Source organism: Pseudopodoces humilis, chromosome 2, assembly GCF_049639895.1.
Source record: "Pseudopodoces humilis isolate 2021_Gansu_Grassland_sample_001 chromosome 2, ASM4963989v1, whole genome shotgun sequence".
In the NCBI taxonomy this organism is placed as follows: Eukaryota; Metazoa; Chordata; class Aves; order Passeriformes; family Paridae; genus Pseudopodoces; species Pseudopodoces humilis.
In genome coordinates this window covers 59,501,012-59,521,833 of record NC_142201.1, presented here as the reverse complement: position 1 = coordinate 59,521,833, position 20,822 = coordinate 59,501,012, and the positions used below count along the sequence as shown (strand labels likewise).

The window sequence follows — 20,822 nt, the reverse complement described above, 5'->3', positions numbered from 1 at the left end:
ATATGCTCAAGGAATTCCCGGTGCCTGAAAATGAAAGGCTGACAAGGAAACTGAGGCTCAGGCAGAGAATAAGTCCTCTGGGTCCATCACAAACAGTGTGACTTTGCACACTCCTTGGGCAGCTTCTGGGCAGACTGCTTAAGCCCACAAGGTGCTTGGTGCCCACAAGGTAAGGGGTGGGCCTGCCAGCACCGGTGCTCTTCCCAGTAGACAGTGGTCTTCCACATGGAACATTTTGATTCAAGGAAGAGATTTGATTTGAAATGCATGAGATCTGAGGTCAGCAGTCTAGAGTAAGTCTTGAATAAGAACAGCAAAGGCTATGCTATAAGTTCCTGGAAATATTTTCTTTGGTATCTGCTGCGAATTCTAAATATAACAAGTATTTCTAGAGTACTTACCAAAAATTCCTAAAGGGCTGAATCAGAATAAATACTAGTTTTCATATGAAGTTGTTTGCTACAAGAGGAGAAAACTGACTCTGCTGATGAAGGAACTCTTTCTAGTCCTGATTTTATGTAAACAGGAAAAATAAGAGTGTATTCTTTCATTTTAGTGTTGGCCCATATGTCTTGGTAACTCCAAATGAAACCAGAAGAAAACAGTTGCAACAAAGTAAGTTCAGTTGTGTAATCTTGTAATACATTATTTCTACTTGAATAACTTCAGGGCTTTAGCATTTTATTGCTCTTGCGATTTTTATCCTCATTTTTACAACTGTGTTATATGTACAGCTATGACAGTAATGCCAGTGCTCTGAGCATTTTCCATGATCATGTAGCTTTTCTTAAGATTGACTCATCATCTGGCTTCACTTCACGCAGAATAAATCTTGTTTGGAAGGGTTTTGGTAATTTCAGTGCAAGAGCTGTTCACGATGGCTTCTACAAGATTATACTGGAATTAGCTCTATCCAACTTTTACAGGGTTGAATTAATATTGGGTAACTTTGAACAGTCTCAGGGTTAGGAGGAGGAAGAACAAAAATATAAATAAATTTTTTTTAAGATACTCCCATGTGGAAACAAAAGCAACTGCAGACGCTGTTGGTCCTTGAACATGCATTTAAGGATTGCAGGTGAATCTTTTACTGAATCTGGTAAAAGTCATTGTAGATGGAAAGTATTTGTGGATATATGTTCACTTTTGCTTGGCTTTGAGTCTTGCTGGTGAAAGTAGCTAAGCAGGAACGAACACACTAAGCCTCTACCAGAAAGATCAGGCATATGTTGAAATCTTTTATTGGCAAAGTTACAGCAAGGGTCAGTTGTGAAATAAATTCTATATTCAGAGATGACTGACTGAGCAGAGCAGTCCTACACACCTGAGCATTGATTTATGCAAGACATGAAAGCTGAAGGAATGTGAATCAACATTTCTCAGGTGTTGAGTCCTCAAGGAAACAGTGCAATTAAATCCTTTCTTCTCAAACATTGTGAGTTTGCCTGAAATGCTTTACCAGCAGGCTGGTATGGGCTGGGTTTCCCTTTGGTTGCAAGAAAGAAAATGGACTTAAAATCTTTTTGAAGGAAGAATAGCAGCAGATCATCTTTGACCTGACTGTAATGTTAACAGCAAAGGTGCTGCTGCTGTGATAAAGATCTGTTTTCACTTTGTGGCACCAGTGTGAAAGGTCTGAAGTATGTCAAGCATTTCTGTCTCAGACACTGGCGGAAACAGGACCTCACTGAATGCATTCTCTACTTAAATGCTTGTTTTAAAGGTGAAATAAAAAGCTGTTATTTGTCTTTTGGGTCTCTTTAGAAGCTTACCCAAATACTGGCTTTATCCTCTTAGAGGAGGGCTGGTGTTAGCCAGCCATTAGGATATACAGTCAGTAAGACTGAAATAAGCTCCCTAGAGCAACTCAAGTGCTGGTGTAAAACACAGCACCTCTTTCCATAGGCTTCATTTGCCTTGCTATTGAAAGTAATTGTTTTTTTTCCTCTGCCAGTCAGCAAATAGAGAAGTGAAATCAGCCATCCTAGAGCATATGGCTGCACCCCAGCTCTATTGACTTCCACTGACTACCCTGGGAGCTTGCTGCCCATCTCACATGTGGGTGCCTATGTTGAAGTGTCTCAATTTGAAGCTGATTCATGCATTCTGCCTGTTTTTATTTGGGGAGCATGTGGTTGGGAGGGAAAATTACTTTTCATTTCCCTGCTGGGGAGCATTACACCTCAAGGATTTTTCTCTATGCAGCAATAACATCTTCATCGTAACAACTTCTGCTTTACCTGCAGGAGTAAATACTGTGGCACTTACCTGTAGGTTCCCAGAGGTTAAAAAGCAGTCTGTTATCACCCTCCTAGCTGGTTTCAGCTTTGTTTTTGGGGTTGTGTCCTAGGGTTGCTCACCATTACAGTCTCAAGTTAGGGAAAATGTTTGCCTTATTAGCTGATCATTGCAGTGACTGTGTAACCTCTTGTGGGGGTGTCTGCATCCCTTGAGACCAAGTTCCTGGATGGTCTTCAGGATTACATGCAATTAGCAGTAATGTCTTCTTTTTAGTATTCCTCTAACTTCTGTATATTTATTTCTTTTTATACCTGCCCAGTTGCTAAGAAAGAGCTTGATGACCTGGAGCAATGGAAGAAAGAACACAGGCCAGGGCCTATTATGTTGGTGCCACAGAGACTGGGTAAGACATGTAAATCAGCAATTGAGAAATGCAGAATTTAATTTTCCAAGACATGGGACATTTTTCACTTTTTCTTGCTACTTATTATGAAGAGATTCAGTGTCAATAAAGGCTGACATGAGCCCATTGTATGTGCTCTGTACTTCTTGATCATGGCAAGGAAGATGTTTCTGAACAAAACAGCACAGATTGTCACTCACGAAATCTGTCAAGATCAGAGTAGAAAATCTGTACTAACATTTGGGGAAAACAGGTGGATTAACCCTCCTGCTGTTTACACTGTCTGTGGTTGATGTCTCGGAGGGGGGCACACACTTGTCATTAGTGTGCAGATGGACAGCATGTTGGAGACCCTCCAGTTACCCATAAAGAAACTCCTCTGTTTCACTATGCGTGCTTCTCTGGCTGCTGGCTCTTGAAGAGGCAAAAGTGATCCCTGCAGCTTCAGCATTTGCAGGCTAAATGTGCATGAAGCCCTGTATGACCAATTTTATAAAGACAAAAACAGACAAGTAAATGAAAAACAGGGTAAAAAGCTGCAAGAACTTAAGACACCCTGAACATAACTGATGTGTTTGCCAAGATAACCAAGATGTTTTCTAGATGGGTGAGGGAAAGTGTAGGAGATATCTTGAATTGCAACCACTATAAAGTATTGAATTCAGTGACATTTCAGACTTAGTTAAAAAAAGTTTTAGAAAAGAAGAGCTGCCCTTCCTTACTGTGGCTGTTGTAGGAGAATTTGGGGTACACAGGGCAGGATGTGGTCTGCTTTGACCTGCAAATTAAGTTCTTTCTCTGCCAGGCTACACAAGTTTGTGGTGGTGTACAGTGCATAAAAATAGACAGCAGTGGAATTTGAACTGACTCCAACCCAGAGGTGATTTTTGGGTCAAGGTGATCCTGGTCCCACCTGTTCTGCCCTGCAGCTGACTCACAGTTGTTTGCAGTGGTGGCAATGCCCTGTATTCCTGCCATCATGTGCAGTTGTATGGTCACAGTCTTTGTGAGTTCAGGTGGAACATCTGCCTTTTGCTTGTGAGTAGCTCCTGGAAGACGTCTGTCACAAGAAGACCACAGAGCTTTTTGCTGAAGAAAGTGACATCTGGAAAAAAAAAAGAGTGGTTTGTGTGTGCTGGGTGCGTGACTGAGGGTGTCCCTTAAAGCTTCAGTGACTGAGTGCTGGGAGACTTAACTTCTGGCCCCACATCCATCTTGACAAAGAAGCAACTTAAGGGGAAAAAAAAAAAGTAAGAAAATATGATGTCATTAGTCATTCTCTAGCTGCCACCTAGACTCCTGAGACTGAGACACAGGCACCTGTGTTCAATGCTTCTGAAAAGAACTGAGGTGCAAAGATTATTAGAACATATCATTCACACGGGGACAAATTTGGAGCTAAAACAGCATCTCTAATTTCACCGCTGTAGGTACTCATTAAAGGAAAAAAGTATTGTGTTATTTTCTCAGAGTCATTTTAAGGGATTACACATCTAGTTCAAATCTCTAAATAAAGTTGAAGTTCCTTAAAGTTGAAGTTTTTTAAAGTTGAAGTTTTTTAACACTTGTGCTTTCCATAGGGAAATAAGTATTCTGGGTTTCAACTCTGTAATAAACTTTCAGGCATCATGGAGAGGTGAGAGCAATGAAGGGTGTAAGTTCTGCTCTCCTCTGTGGAGAGGACAAGTGGAGCAACAAATCATGCCTGATAAATGCAACAGTCTCTTTTCTGGCATTATTTATACGATCACAACACCCTTTGGCTTCAGTGAAGTGTTTGACGCGTTATAGCCAAGCCACCTTGAATGAATTAAACCTGGCTGAAAGGCTATAGACAATTTCTAATAATGATTGGAAAAATGTTTGTTCCAAGACAATGTCCACCAGTACCAGCAAAAACACTACAATGCATAAAAGAAATGTTGTCAATAAGAGGCTAAAAGTAGAGAAAGATTAGACATCCAAGAGGTTTCAAAACCTGTTTAGCAGCAGTTTTATTTTCTGGACCTGGGGAAGAGACACTCTACAATGCCAGCTATGTGCTTATTACTACTCTAAGCTTATTGCTTGTATACTGCATGGCCACCCTCTCTTGAGATCTTACCTTAGGGAATTATTTGTGTCCATAGAAATGTTGCCACACTTAGGGAATTGATCTCCCATTCACTGAATGTCACAAAAGCTCCTAAAGATTAGTTACCTTCCATTAGTAAAAGGAGAGAGCTACCTTTGGACAGAGTCATCCCTCCTGAAAAGCCTAGTATAGTTGTCTTACATTTCATAGAATGGTTTGGGTCTGAAGGAAACCTTAATATAATTTAATTTTATCCTCCCTGCCAGGGATAGGGACACCTTCCACTAGACCAGGTTGCTCAAAACGCAATCGAACCTGGCCTTGAGCATTTCCAGAGATGGGACATCCACAGCTTCTCTGGGCAATCTTTGCCAGTACCTCAGCACCTCGTAGTGAAACATTTCTTTATTATATTCAATCTAAATCTCTCCTCTTTCAGTTTAAAGCCATTCCTCCTTGTCTTACTACTGTGTGCTCTTGCATAAATTTTCTCTCCAGCTCTCTTGTAGGCCCCTTCAGGTACTGAAAGGCTGCCAGGAGGTCTCCCCTGAAGCCTTCTCCTCTCCTGGGGGAACAATCCTGGCTCTCTCAGCCTGTCTTCACAGGAGAGGTGTTCCAGCCCTGTGATCATCTTTGGGGCCCTCCTATGGACTCAGTCCAGCAGGTCCACGTCCTTCTTAGATTGAGGACTCCAGAGCTGGATGCAGCACTGCAGGTGGGGTCTCACCAGAGCAGAACAGTAGGGCAGAAGACATTCCCTTGACTGGCTGCCCATGCTGCTTTTGGTACAGCCCAGGATATCAGGATACCTAAGGTAGCACAGATTGGTCCAGCCACTTCTATGGAATTAGGAGTCACATAGAGGGGAATTTCTCATGAGAACAATAAATTGGGAAAATAGAGCCCCCATCCTCAGAATGGAGTGAAGGCTGCTGTTATTTTTTGCAACAACAGAAGGGAATAAGTTATTTCCTTTTCTATGGCAATAAAATACTTTGGAAAATAGAGCAGAATAATAGAATCAAAGTCACTCCCTCCATCCCTTAAGACCGAGTATCACTTTCTTTGTGTGGTTGTGTGGTTTTTTTGTTTCTGGGGGTTTTGTTTCTTTTTATTGAAGGCTGAACATTATGGCTAGAGCTTTAGATATTCACAAAAGAGAGTCCATGGCTTTGGAAAAGGACACCTTCTACCACCTGGATATGAATGTGAGGTCTGTGGAAAAAGGCTTTTACTTCCATTTCAGAAAGGGGATTCTTCCTTCAGCCCCAAGACATTACTTAGAAAATATTAAAATGATAGCATCCCATTAGAGCTGGCAGAGTCTCAAATCCTAAGTTTGATAAAAGAGAAACTTTTGAGCAATAAACTAGCTGACTGTATGTGTGTGACAAACTGAGCAAAGGTGGGATAGCTGGATGTAAAAATGAAAACTTACCTGCAAAGCATGACTGATTTTCTGAAAATTGAATAGTTCCTCAGTAAACTGATCATATATTGTAGGAACATATTTGTTGGTAGAGTGGATGATACAATGGGTGCTCTGTAAATAAGAGGCAAGTGCTTTTGATGGATGAAAAAAATTATCAAAAAGGTCTCCTATCTGTTCTCTCTAATGTCAGGCAGCTACTGTAATTATGAAAAATTTCCTGTATATACATACATCCAATCCGTTATATTGCTGTATTCTGAAATGACCGGCATTTGTACTTAAAATGTGCATACAAAGTGCCATTTATATTTTTTGCTTTTTTTAAGGTGGAAACGAATCAGAGACTCAAGTAAGACAAAACCAGCAAATGATTCTCATGCAATCTAAATACCAGAAAAAGGTCAGTAAGAATAAATGTGTTTGTTTATTTTTAGAACTCAAAAGAAATTTTTTCCTACAGTGTTTTGTATGACTGTAAAATGAACTCACAGCTGCTTGACAGGAGAAAGTCACAAAACTTGAAAGAAGCAGCAGAAAATCAGCAACTAATGTTCTGCACCAAAGAAAATGAGAAATCTTTCCATAAATATGTAGCAATCTGTATCACAGATGATATCTCAAATAACAACCAGAACAGTTGTAAAGCGACTTAAATGCTGTGCTGTATCTTCCGGCATGCTGCTTACGCTTGGACTAATTGATCAATGTACCACCCTGTCCCGTGCTTATGTGGAAATGTTCTTGCTACAAGAGGTATAAATGCTTGTAAGTTATCAGTCAGCTGTGTGAGTCCTTGCATGGATGCCCATTTATCAGTCCTAGATTTCTCAGCCTTCTTAAAGCCAATACTGGAGTAGCTGTTGTGCAGCCTGCATTATTCAGTTTCTTATTCTAGGGGGAAAAAATCCAGAAACTTTCCCCTAACACACTTTAGATTTGAAAGACGTACATTATAGCAATCAAGTTCCCTTATATGTTCCTGGTACACATAAATATGTAAAATAACTTCCCATGTTTATGTCACGCAGCACAAGAGAGAAGAGTATATAAAAGCAAAAAAGGCAGCTGAAGAAGCTGAAATCCTGAAAAAGAAAGCAATTCAGAGAGAAAAGGTAAATCTGGTTACTGCAGATTTGAAGACATATACCAGTTCATGTCTTGATGACTGATTTTGCAGAACTATATGGAGCTGGCTAAATAAATTAAACAGTGGCCCTGGGTGATATTGAGGAATTAGGAAAAGTAGTCCTCCTCTTCCTCCTCCTCCTCTTTGTAGCTGACTGAAGAATGCCTGCCTGGGGTTTTCGGGGGCTTGAGTGTTCCTTTGGCTCATCAGAAACTCCAGCCTTTCAGTTGTATCAATCTGGCAGAGTTAGCAGAAGGGGAGAACACAAAGGTCAGGAGTAACATTGTGTGTAGGTTATATGGTTCACTTTGGCATGAGCTCCCTCTCTAAGATTGGATTGTAGCAGTTGGCACAAAGACCTTATAGAAATCCATAACTGCCTGTGCACATGGGAATACTAGAAAATCTAGCCTGTCAGGTTGGAAAAGATATCCAGATCATGGAAAGGTCAGTGTAGTCTACCTGCTTTGTACTAAGAGCACCCTGAAATTCAACTGCCCCTCCAGCCCTTCTACAGCCTGCAAACACAAGTGTCTTGCTAATAGGTCAGATCACTCTTCCTTCTAATATTCTCCATATGATTGACACTAATAATAGCTCAGTTTCAAAATTTCTTTTTTTATTTTGAATTTGTTTGCTTTCCCTAGTTATTCTCACAAAGCATCTTCTTGTCCTTTGTGCTGCACACCCTTTGTAAAAGTTCATTTGTGTCTCCTTGGTGGCAAGCAAGTAATACTTGCTTGAGAATGCAGTGTGGAATTTAAATGAAAAATTAAAGGGGAGGGAGCATAATACTGATGTGCTCATTAACAAGGAGAGGAAGGGAGATTTCAGGTTTGCAAATTTTGTCTCCGCAACAGTAAAAATTACTTTCTGTGCAGAGGCTGAATGTTGAGAGTTAATTAAAAAGCCATCGATACTGATTGGCATACAAAGGCATGCATAAACAAAAACAACTGTAATTGCCTCTAGGTAAGGGTTAGTCTGTTCCTGGTCTCTCAGTGGTTAGTATTATACCTTGGGCATGAGCCCATACATAACAGCTCACAGGGGCAATAAATATTATTACCTGAAAATAGCTTAACGTTACTATCTCATGTATAGCTCAAGATGCAGTGATGATAGCAGTGGAAGAGAGTGCATTAATTATTTAATATATGTTGTTTGCCCATGGCCATTGGACAAGAAAAATGTTACAAGACTGCTATAATTTCTAGTTATACCTGGAAAATATATTGATGTATCAAGTTTGTTTTCATGCTCTTTAATTTCCTTACCTTCACTTCCACAGATTATAAAATCTTTATAGATGTTGTAGATAGTAAAACTGTAAGTATCCATTTTTTTCTGAAGGAGGATGCAACATCACAGCAAACATCTTTGCCAAACAGACTGTCTAATTTGACTAAATAAACATATACCCACAAAGCAATTGAACAAAACAGAGGTGCATGAAAGGGAACTCTTAGTTTGAATTTGTTTATTCAGATTGTCTTCCAAAACAATGATTGAGCTGATGGAAATTTCTTCGTGGAAGATGATTAGGTATTAAAAATTCAACCTTGCGTTTAAGAAGAGCATGCTGAGAAGCCACCAGAAGTCAATTTGGCTATCTCACCCTGTCTACAGATGAAAGGCTCCTAAGACCTGAGAATGACACTGATCCTATTGGTGCTGTACAACCAGTGCTGGGCTCTGTTTACCAAAGGAAAGGAGCTTTTTATTTGAAGTGATAGATTTGTATTCAACTACACCTGTAGGGCACTGGCTGAGAGCATGTCTTTCTGCAAGTTCACAGGCCGTCTTTCCTTGCTGGCTAGCCCTTCTTTTGCTTAAGGTTATTATTCATTCAATAAAAACCAAATTGTGTGACAGTCTGAGAGGAGATAATAGCTAGCCAGCTTTATCAGCAGGAGCCCTGGAACTTTCACAGCTGTAAGGCTTCTTTGCCAATAGACTGAATGGTGAAGCCCTACAGACTAATGTGCGATGACTAGAACGGGTGCTGACACTCAGCTCAGTTCTTCCTTGATTGTAAGGATAATGTACTGTAAGCCAGTGCTGCTTGTGAACTTAGGATCTGTCGATGTTACTGTTTTAATGCTGGTTTTGCAGAGAAAAGCAGCATCCCCTTTCCCATTATCTTTGTGAACAAGTGAAAACTGTGTCTGCCAAAGCATTACCCAAATACAGAAGGTCTGCTTTACTATCTGTACGAGTCCACCTGCCTGTCTTAATTAACCATGGGCTTATTAGCTGCTGGAAGACCAGCTTGGCATCTACCTTGTCTCTCTCCAGCTTCCAGAGAGAGGAAAGATTCTTCATTCTATGCTCCACAGGGCCACCTTGTGCAAACAAATACTCAGGTCTCCCGCGCACTTCCTGACAGGTAGTTTGTCCTGGGGTTGTTGGGGTTTGTTCATGGGGTAAGCATGGGCTGCCTAAGGTTGGGTATTCAAAGCTAATGATCTGAGTGCTGAGTGAAATAATTTGGAAAAGGCTTTGTAACATGAGCAGGGAATTCCCTTTTTCTGTATTTTTCCCTGATTCTGAGATGCGAGTCTAATCCACAGAAAGTATTGAGACATGAGAGGTAGGTTTTTTTTATTATTTGCTCATTAGTAGTAGATATTTTTTTATTATTTGCTCATTAGTAGTAGATATCTGGAGTTGGTATCTTTTATGCAGCCCTTCACATCACAGTGTTTGACCAGATTGGATCATAATTTCCTTTGTGTCTATTGGGTGAAAGGACTGTCAAAGTTCCCCAAAAAATAAGCAAGCAGCTGATACTGGCCTTCTTATTTTTTAAACTTTTATAATTTGTGTTGTATGTAAAATTGGATGACTCCAGTGCAACAGATATTTCTGTTTCCTGTCACTGAATTTCTATTGCTGTTACCCTGCCTTTAGTCTTCCCTTGTATAGTTTAAGTCTTGACTAAGTATTAGGAGATTCAAACAATATGAAGTAAAAAAGCTCAGAGTAATTCCACTGCATGCAATGTTTTTTTCTCTTACATTATATAGTAAACAGTATCCTGCCATCTTCAGAAACTGTCTTATTTAGGATAAGCTGTAATTTAGTTTTATTTTTATCAAATTATGTGCTCTTTAATTTGACTGTGTTAATCAGCATGAGCGGCCTTTTTTCAGGAATTTGTTAAAACCAGGCACTTTACAGACCTTCTGCTAACATTTTTCAGCATGTTTACCTTCAATATCACAGCTGTTCCACACTTGGCTTTTTGAACATGGTGCCAAATGTGGAGTGCTTTGGCAATGTCTATTGATACATTGTCATTAGTTAGAGAATGCCCCCGTCCTGTTGCCTGTCACTTGTGTGCATCCTTAAGCAGGTGTCCTAGAGTAAACTTCCAGAGTGAAAAATAGCCATGCCAGCCACAAGTGAGTAATTTTAATATGCTGGAGTTTTCTTCAGGTACCATTCTGGTGGTAGAGCAGCTGCAGGATATTCTTTTATTTTTTCATCTAGTGGGAGACAGGGTTGCTACTGAAGGTTTGTATTTATCAAAGTTAATATCACCATTCTCTAGATATCACTAGCTAGGAGCTAGACCACAACAAGCCCCATGAGCTTTGGACTTTTTTGGAACTTTTTGAATTTCTTTTTTTTAACTTTCATGAGCCTTGCAATATGATGGTGGATCCCACATCCAATGCTTTTTCAGAGGTGAAGGCATTAGCTTGCAGTATTGGGCAGTATTGGGGAAAATCCTGGGAGCTATGGCTAGTGCCTCAAGGGTACCAGCATCACCTTTGCCAATAACACAAGCCATAAGATTTCTTTTCTGCCTCTTTCCTTTCTTTTCCTTTAAGCTGTGAAGCTGCACAAATGAGTGGGAGTTTTTTTGCCTAAAACATTAACTGTGTCTAGGTTAAGAGCAAACAATGTATCCCCTGAACACTAAAATCACCCATACTGTCTAGTGATGCTCCTTACTACAGTTTGGTTAAATTGTTGAATTGTGTCAGTATGTGATATGTTCTGTCACTGTCTCTGCATGTCAAATGAGTGAACAACAGGAGATCTTTTTCAGAGATTCGCCTTCCTCCTTTGTTTATTTCTCACTGCCTTTTTCCAAATAACAGCTTCAAAGTCTTTCGCCTTCCAGCAGTTTATATCATCGCACAACATAGTGGCTCTTTTCCTATCTGCAGACATCTGAAAGGATTTTTTTTTCTTAATCCAATGCATGCAAAGGAGGAATTTGCACTTGTTTTGCAAATCTCTTTCAGACAGTCATTCTTTATCCAATTAAAAAATACGCATCCTGAAATTGCTAAAGGCAAAATAATTGAGTAATTGCCAGTAGAATTGTAATTTTTCTGAAATGTTTTTCATTGCAGGACAGGAAGAAGATTATGGAAATGGGAGTTTCAGCTCTATTCTTAACACCCCCTTACCCCCTTACACGTTTCTCCCTCCCTGTTCTCCCTCTCCTTGCAAAGTATCTCTGGTCAGGCAGTGTTCTCTCCCTGATTTGGGGCTCTAGCCACAGGGGCCATTTTCACCTACATTTCCCTCCTCATCTCTGCAAGGTATTGTCTGAAATTTCCAGGGAACTTTGTTCAGAGCAATGTCTGGTTGCTGGGTTACCAAGCAATTGCCTTTTTTCATTTTGAGGGTGGGCAACAAGCAGAGTGACAGTCCGAGGCTGTATTTTGCTCCACATGCGAATTGTTATGATCATTTCCTGGGAGCTCTTACTGGAGCATCCCCCCCACCAACTGCAGTGTGGGAGTTGAAATATAGCAGGCTGAAATCTCAGGTTGCCACTTCTAATTTCTGCTTTTCATACACTGAACTGCCTTTTAACTGCTCTTCCCTCTGGACCTAACTGCATCCTATGGCCAAAACAAAAATTTGGCTGGCCTCCTTTTCATGGGAATTTAGCTTGAACTGCATGTTGGAAATTATGCGCAATTTTGTATTAAAAGACTTAATCATTTGTGTGGTATCCAGATTTACAGAAGAGTTTTATGTATCAAGGATTTGGTTGGCTCTTGCACCAGATATGGTATCTGAGGCAGAAGAATGTTGGTGAAGTACAAATGTCTTCCACTTTCATCAGCCTTAGCATGTATTCAACTATCCAGTACCTAATGCTCCTGCAGGTCAGGTCTGTGGGCTACATGTACTCACATCACTGCACTGTCAGTGCCACAGGACTATCATCTGCTTTGGTGCAGTGGTTTAGGCCTTCTACCTTCTTGCAAGGACCAAGGTTGCATCAGTTGCTCCCCGAGATGTCAGGGCTGTGACATGACAGCTGTGAAGGCTCACTAGGCCTTTTGGGTACATGGGTACTAGGAGCACCAGGTCATTTTCTAATTTAAACAGGTCTCTTGACTAGGAGATGTTTGTTCATGAGTGAATACTTTTAAACTTGAGATTGTGTCACTTCTGTACGTATCTGCTATAGATCTTTTAAAAACCAGAATATTGAAATATTGGAATTGAAATAAATGATGTTTGTTTTTGGCTTTTTGTAAACCTCAAGTATTTTTTCCTGGTTTTAATGCTCTAGGCAGAAAGACTTGAAGTTAAAAAAAGACAAGAAGAAATGCAAAGAAGAGAGATGCTTCTTGAAGATCAAAAGTAGTAAGTATAATCTGAAACCTATTACCTAAAATTCCTTATCTACTTGTCCTTCTGTTTTGTTTGTTTGGGTTTTTAACTATTATTTAATATTATCTTATTTGTTTGATTTTTTTTTTTCCTGGTTTGGGGCTCAGAAAATATTTGGTTTCTGTTGCTATTTTTTTCAGTTTTTGACTTGATTGACTTCAAGACAATGGGCAAAAATTGAACAACAAGAGGTTCCAACTGAACACTTTTTTACCCTGAGAGTGGCTGAACATGAGAACAGGTTACCCGGGCAGGTTGTGGATTGTCCATCCTTGGACATATACAAAAGTTTTGGGCAGCTGTCTCAAGGTGGCTCCGCTTGAGTAGAGGGTAGGACAAGATGACACCCAGAGATCCCTTCCAAACTCAATGATTTTATGATTCTGTGAAATATTCAAACCTCCTCCACACCTTTCTGTGAGAAATTTTGTCCTGTAGACCTCTCTTAGCTTCCTAAAACATACACTTTGAAATGAAAGTTGTGAATTATAAAATTACCTTGTGCTTTCGTTTTCTAACAGAATCGATACATAATCATTCAATCCAAGACTAATTATCAAAACAGAATCTAAATTAAGTCTCCACCCATTTATTTTGTTGATTAATAAAGATGTCTAACCCACATGTAAATAATGAGGACTTCCTCTATTTAGTTTAGCATAGTCCTACTTAAATATGGAGATCTGTTGTAAAGACTTATTTTCCAAGAATCCCTCCTTAATGTCAGATTTAGCTGCGGCCTAAGTCCTGGTATAATTAATTCCATTGGCAGTGAAGTTCCTGCCTTGCCCATTCACTCTACACCCATTTATTTGTTTTTAACTGTTCTAAACTGATTCTATCACATAATTAACACACAATGTTGTTTAGTTACCTTTATCTTTTTTATCTTTGGCTTCTGAAATTACTCACCAGTATTCTTAGCTGGATTGATTGCTTTTTCCTCCTCTGTGACCTTTAAAGAAATCCTTTCTGTCCCATGCTAGTTCCAGTTCCTTCATCATTTGCCCAGACTATGTTCTCTAAGCTACAGACATTTTAGTGCTTTGTCACTGATTCCAGCTTTTCTTGTATTTTTCCTTTTGTTTCTTCCCATTCCCATTTTGTTTCTTTGGCTTTAGGCATAGCTCTTTCCCTTAATATGTTGCCAGTATTTGTCTCTAGATATTGGTGTTTGGCTTGCTGTTTATCCTGGTGTGGATGCCTACACACACACACCCACACCCACACACACACCTTGATTCCTCAGGAATTCTGAAGACCTCACAACTTTAGATCTCTACTTGCTTCTGACAGACTAGACATTTTGATTCTCTTTGAGCCTAAATCAACAACAGACACATCAGATCTTTGCAGTGCCAGGTCCTCAGTTATGGGCCTTGCTTTTCCTCAGGGGGTTGTCAGGGTTCTTGGCGTCCCATTTAATCTGATTTCTTATCTTAAAGCATATTCAGTTATGAATGACACATACCTCCTCCCTTCCTTCATCTTCCCTGTCTTTATTTTTTTTTGCTTAGGGTGAAATGAATTCTGCTGTTGAGTGTTCTTGTCCATTAAAAGTAAATTTGGTTTTGCAAAAGCAGGCCCAAAGCCTCTGAAACACAGGAAAACAGGAAACAGCCACATATGAAAAATTCCTTCACCCAAAGAGTGGCCAAGCATCGGAACAGGCAGCCCAGGGAAGTGGCTGATTCACCATCCCTGGTGGTATTTGAAAACCTGTACGTGTGATGCTTAGGGAAATGGTTGTGTGCTGGACTTGGCAGTGCTGCATTAATGGTTGGACCTGATGATTGTAGAGCACAAATGATTCTATGTGGGCAGTCAGGTAGTCCCCAGGTGGTACAGGAGCTCTGGCTGCCCGGGCACCTGGTGCCGTTCTGTCATCTCTGATGCAACTGAAAGTGAAGAGGGACTCATCACTAGAGTGTCTCAAGCTTCATTGCTTGAGTTCAACTATCAGAACTTTATTTGTATGTGCTATGTATTGAACATACACCAGGAGGGCCCTGTAGATGCTTCCCCTGGAGGAAGCAAGCTGAAAACCTACCTCCAGTGAATGCAATTTTGGTTAAGCAAAGCCCTCCCATGCTTCAATGCTCAGGAAACTTTCCTGTCTGGCCATCCAGGACCCACTCTGTCGGTCGCCCTCATGCCACCTGAGCTGGGACTGAGGCCCCTTTGCAGCCACACCCCCACATTCACACAGTCACACCAGGTTCAAGCCAGGTTTCCTGTTGCATTGTCTCAGATGTCCAGATACTTAAAATAATTTAATCATGGTGCAATAACTAAATAATAAAATAGCAGCTTGAGCTTGTGCATCCAAGGAGGAACTCTGAACAAAGGAACCCATGGGCTTTTATTGCCTCACCAGTCTAAGCACAGGGAAGTCTGGGGGTTGTCAGCTCCTGTTGTTTCTCCCAGTATCCATTCCCCTGGCCATGTGACAGGTCCTCAGGCCCTTGGTTATGCAAAAGGTTGGCAGTTCATGGCCTTTTGCCTGGGGCTCAGGTTCCAGCCCCTCAGAGCTTAACCTGCAGCTGGACAGTGAGCTACCTTCATAGAATATATTTCTCAGCAGACACAGTGACACTAGTGCCTTCCTTGGTCTGAAGGAATTCTCTGGTGAGCACAGGAAGAGGATGGTGTAGCACTGGAGGTTGTTGAGGATGCATTGCTAAGAGACGTTGGCTTTAAGGCGCGCAGCACCCAAGAGTAATGAAAAGTGTCTGTGTGAGATTTCAGATTTTGTGAAGTTACTCCATTGAAGTACTGCTGGTTATTAGTGACACGTTCACATAGAAGTGCTTGGTATTTAGAGATGTGCTTTTGCCTACCATGTGAAAATGAGTGACTCATTACTTCCTTCCTCTAAGACCCTTCGTCTAGAGGCAAAGAGAACAAATATGAGGTTGTGCCCCTTTCCTCACTGTCTCTGCTGGAGTATTTTGATCTCCACTGCCTGCTGGGAATGGGAGAAGGAAGGTCATGTGCTGCATATAAAGCAGTGACCTCTGCAAAGTCATGGCCTATAGAGCCATTTCAAAAGATAAGCTCCCTTGTTAGTCTGTCCTCTGTAAGGTCTGTAGCTGCAACATCACAATTTTCCTGAGGAGATCAATGCCTACCAGCAGTCTCATTAACTGGGAAACCTTTTAAAATTGATCACCACCTCCAGCTGTATCAGCCTCCAAGGGGTACAGCCCAATCAGTACCTCTCCTGCATGAAGTGTCCCTTTTATTTGATAAGGAAAGGCACTTAAGATTCTCATGTCATTAACATGCTGACAATAAAGTATGATGCTGCCCAGAATTTAGTTTTTCTGATTAAATTCCTTTCACTATTAAAAACAAGAACTTCTCACTGAAATCCCTTTTCAAAGGGTCTAACATGAAGTGAGTGCTAAAAAGAAAGATTGTCTGTAACCTTGTGTGCTGTCTACAGAATATAGTTTTCTCCTATCTCTTGAAAGCCTTGTTATCTTTGTGTACAACAGGTCCTTGAAAGTTAGCTGTATCTGTTACCACAGCTGCTTGAATATGTGTTTGTGCCTTGTGAGAATGTAGTCTAGACAGGCATGCAGATTGCCATGAAGAAGTCTGCAAGCCTCACAATTTTGGGATCACTTCCTCCTCTGACCCCAGTGGACTCAGGCTTTGTTCAGTGACTAAAACAGAAAAAACGCACAAGGTGTCTCCTGAAGTTGCTGTGTATTAAAAGCCTTAAGGGCTCACAGGAGCAGACTTTGGGGTGGAGAAGTTGCTGCACAGCAGGATGACTGTAGTTTATGCTAACAGAGGAGAAGCACATGAGGGATTTGTTGGTGACTACTTTGCTGTAGTTCTGCCCCTGCAGATGCCAGATTTAGAAAATGGGAAGTATGTGTTGACTTTTTACCAGAAACTGCTTACACATGAAATGGAGTCCTTCCTTCTAAGTCATGGTACCCTGGATGCATTTTGCATTATAAGCCTGATTGTGTTTCTGTCAGAGAGCATTAGAAGGTAACGGAGACTCGTGTAGTCTGTACTTTGCAATTGCTAATCCATGTGAGGGAAGAACTGAGTGCCCATCTTTCCAAAAGCAAACAAGGAACAGGACTTTTCAGGACATCCCTCTGTAGTTAGCACACCACAGTTGTCATTTAAACAGTAATGAGGATGGATATGTCATGACTGTGTGTTTACAGAGGCTTGCTGTGCAGGCTGTGTGAGTCTGTGTCTGAACTGTAGGGTGTCTTACCAGGCGGTTTTAGCTCAGGTCTCTAGTTAGATGCTTTTATTATATTTGTGTTCAACTTTCCAGAAATTGTAGTGTTGGATGGAGTCCACTGTTTTTCTAATACCCATCTACACTGTTTTTGTAATAGCCACCTACCTATTTATGTAATGGAAAAAGCAGTCTAAAAAATAGGGTTACTTTCTAATAGTACGTGATGACTGTTGAGTCACTTCATCTTTTGCTTTGCTACATATTCATGCCTCTTTATTTTGTGAAGGTTGTATTCCTGTAAAATTTCCTGGCACTACTGCACTCGGGTACATGTGCACACTCAATATATTCTGCTCAGAATTTGGAGCTGGAAACAGAATTTGCCAGAGTGTCTCTGAGTGCATATTCCAAACACAGTGCAGGAGGTTCACCAAACCAAGCTGATATACACTTGCCTGCCAAAGCAGTTTTCTCAAAAGTCATAAAATGCAGGAGAATAAAACCTGAATCAAAACAGAATTTTTATTTATTTATCAATTTTTACAGGATAAATGCTAGTGTCCTTGCCAGTTTTCAGTCCCCTATGATGTGTGGTTCAAACAGCAGGCTGGCAACAAATTTTCCCCACAGAAGTGTAAGTGTAAACCTGACCAGACTTTTAATACAGGTTGCTAAAGAGAATGAAAGAAGGCTCACACAAAAAGCATTTGCAGCCTTGAGAATCCTTTGTTTGCTTCTTTTCACCACAATTGTCTTAGTTTTGTTCATTTGCTCCTGATTATTTTAAGCGTTGTCAATTATTTAGCTAACAGGCAGAAAACTAGGCTTTTATAGACATCCAAAGGGACTCTCTTGAGTGTAATAATGAAAGGAGTTTATTGAACGCCTGTGAGGTTGCTTTCTAATTGTGCGCATTAATCTGCCCATGCAAGCTGGCTGAAAATATAGAAGCAGATTGCACATGCAGATGGAGCACACAGAATGGAATGCAATAGACTTATACAAAACTGCATTTTCCTTAAAACTGGATTTATGCTTATTACTTCAGATAATAAATGAAGCTCACACCTAAAATAACACCCAGGAATACTGGATGCGTTGGTGGGAGGAACGGATAGACGAGCTGTGTTATTTCATCCAGTCAGGGAAACAAAAAAAAGCAGGTGGGTTGAGAAGATAGATTAGTTTTGAGTGTGGGTAGGAAGTGATGAAAATAATTCTGCTGAGAAAGTTGCTTTTTATTTTTCTTTAAACAACCTATCTTTATACTTTATTGAAGCCATATACCTCAAATGAACTAGTGCCACTTTTTTTTGTTCTTATCCTCAAACTCAGGAACAGGTGCTCAAGAACTTGCAGACAAGAAATCCTCCTAGCCAAAGATAACAGTATTTGAAAACTATCATTAGGTTTGTCCAAGTCATCTGTACTATGATCTTGCATTCCTGCCAGTGAAATCTGTGAATACTGTGTTAAGCTTGGTATATGACTACTGGGAGGATTTCTGTGAGGAAAGCAGGTGGACTAAATATCCAGAGAATGGCATTTCTTCATCATAAAGGGCATTGCAAAAGAGCCATCAACATCATACATGAATTTGATGTGTTAATAATTTAATGTAAATTTTTTACCATATAGCTTCCAACAAAAGATGGGTCCCCCAACCTAGACACACTCCAGAAATGAACATTAGTTCATGCTGGCAATTTAGCACATGGCTGACATTTCTTTATTATTCTTACCCAAAAAGTGGACTCTGTCCTGCAGCTCAGGGTAAGAATTGAGGTACAAGAGAACCATGATCCCTGTGGAGTTGAAGGCATGCTTGTTGCTGACAGACTAAGATGTTTTTACTACCTTGCCCCTCACCATGGTCCAGCTGTGGGAAACAGGGAAGTTGCGTGTAACCTTCTGAATTTATTTAAACAGAGTAATCTGACTGTGGCACATCTCTGCAAGGAGGAGGGGATGTGAGAGGAAGCATGTGTAATTGTGCACTAGCAAAAGCCACGTATCTTTGGTGGGATTATTTCCACAAATGGTATTATTGGCCCCCCAGCTTCATTCCCACTTTACCAAATTATTTTCAGTAGTGAAATTCCCACCTACACCTCTCCTTGGAGTCCAACTGTCCGTCTTCCAACCAAGAATGTGTTGGAGAGCTTCTTCTATTTTAACATCTGGTTTTGTTATGCCAGTGGCCCCAGTATCAGCCAGCCTACCTTGTGGGTCACAGCAAATGCCTGACCAAGATACACATGGCAATGCACAAGGCAGAGCTCTCACTGAGGAAGGAACAAGGGCATCAGTGAAAACACACCCACCATGGACCTTACTGAAATGAAAAGAAGCTTTTTTTCTGGGTAGGCATTTGTAGGGTTATGCAACTGATCTTAATTTCTGCAATAGTTGAGGAATAGTTGTTATGCTTAGCCAATTAAGTATGCTGGAGTGGGAAGAAGTTGCTGGTACTGCAAAAAGATGTCTTGAATGAAATCTGGTGTTGAGTTCTTTGTTGTTTGATTGTTTTTCTTTTCTGAGAGGGAGAGTCCTGGTATTTTTAAAAATTGTCATGAAACTTCTGGGTAGATCTGTGAAACTAAGATTATATATGCATCATACATGGTTCTTAGTTTTCCAGCAGAATTGGAAGAAAATGGTGAAATGTCACTTTGGCGTTGCTTACAGGCAATTAATTTGGAAGCTCATGAGTCCGTGTTACTCAGCACTAAATGCTTCTTCTCTAGTCTTAGTGACTACTCAAGTTGTCTCCCCTTTGCAATGACTATGATGATTTACCTGCTTTGGGGTTCTTTATTTTGATTTTTTTATTACTAATTTTGAATGACTCTTAGCAGATTTGTGCTTGTTCATTAGAGCAGAATTGTAATGGTGGAGATCCTGCAGCTTGAGAAAACAAGAAGTTCATGAGCTATCTTGCTTTCAAAAGTACTCAGAATTGGCTATTATATTTTACAAATTGTCAAGGGAAATAAATAGATTTATGATATACACAAAAGTATCTTGCTGCTTTTTTTTTTTTTTCCCAAATGTACTGGCATAAAAGCCAGTGTATTTTTTGATATACGGGTATTTCAATATCCATCAATTAAAGCAAAAGAATTAATTGCCACTGGTTCCATTGGGAAGAACTAATGAAGATTACAAGACGTCTTTTTAATTAATGCATTTTTAATGTTGGTCTTTAAAGAAGACCTAAAGCTGAGAACTTCATGTGTAGGCAGAAAAATTATTTTCTCTCTGTCTTTGTTCTGAGAGGAATACAGTCTCAAATGAAAGGCTTAGCAAGTGCTGCTGTGCAACTCCTGGATGCAGGAAAATGCAGGGTCCTGATTCCATATCCTCATTCATGCCCCTAAGGATGCATCCCTTTCAAGACTTTTGTTTCCTTGTAGATGTGACAGTACTTAAAAGCAGATGACACACAAAATTGAAGACCTTACTCTGCAGAGGATTTCAGACCTTGGATCTTGCAATGAGATCGTTGTGGGTCTTCAGATCTTTTGCAGTTGCATTCTGGAGTCAGCTGTGGAGCTGCCTGCTTCTCAGCTGTCAGGACTGGTGGACTTGTTGGAGCATGTGAACTCCACAGGCCGGAGGAACCTTGGCTCACTCTGGCCTTTATAACCATCCCCTCATCTCACTCTAGAGGGAATG

General features: G+C 40.5%; 1 protein-coding gene across 4 annotated transcripts in view; it reads left to right on the top strand.

Moving 5' to 3' along the window:
* The window catches only part of EPSTI1 (epithelial stromal interaction 1), a 49,235-nt gene that overhangs the window by 9,815 nt on the left and 18,598 nt on the right, over window positions 1-20,822 (top strand). For 3 of the 4 annotated variants that reach the window (XR_015771867.1, XR_015771866.1, XM_088051490.1), the window contains exons 3-7: window positions 557-615; window positions 2,561-2,644; window positions 6,477-6,550; window positions 7,179-7,262; window positions 12,828-12,901. Coding sequence is in view for 2 of the 4 variants with exons in the window: in XM_088051490.1 (XP_087907616.1) it covers window positions 557-615; window positions 2,561-2,644; window positions 6,477-6,550; window positions 7,179-7,262; window positions 12,828-12,901 (375 nt within the window). In the remaining 2 variants the exon portion in view is untranslated. The remainder of the gene's footprint in view (window positions 1-556; window positions 616-2,560; window positions 2,645-6,476; window positions 6,551-7,178; window positions 7,263-12,827; window positions 12,902-20,822) is intronic. The other variant, XM_014263351.2, reaches the window with a different exon arrangement.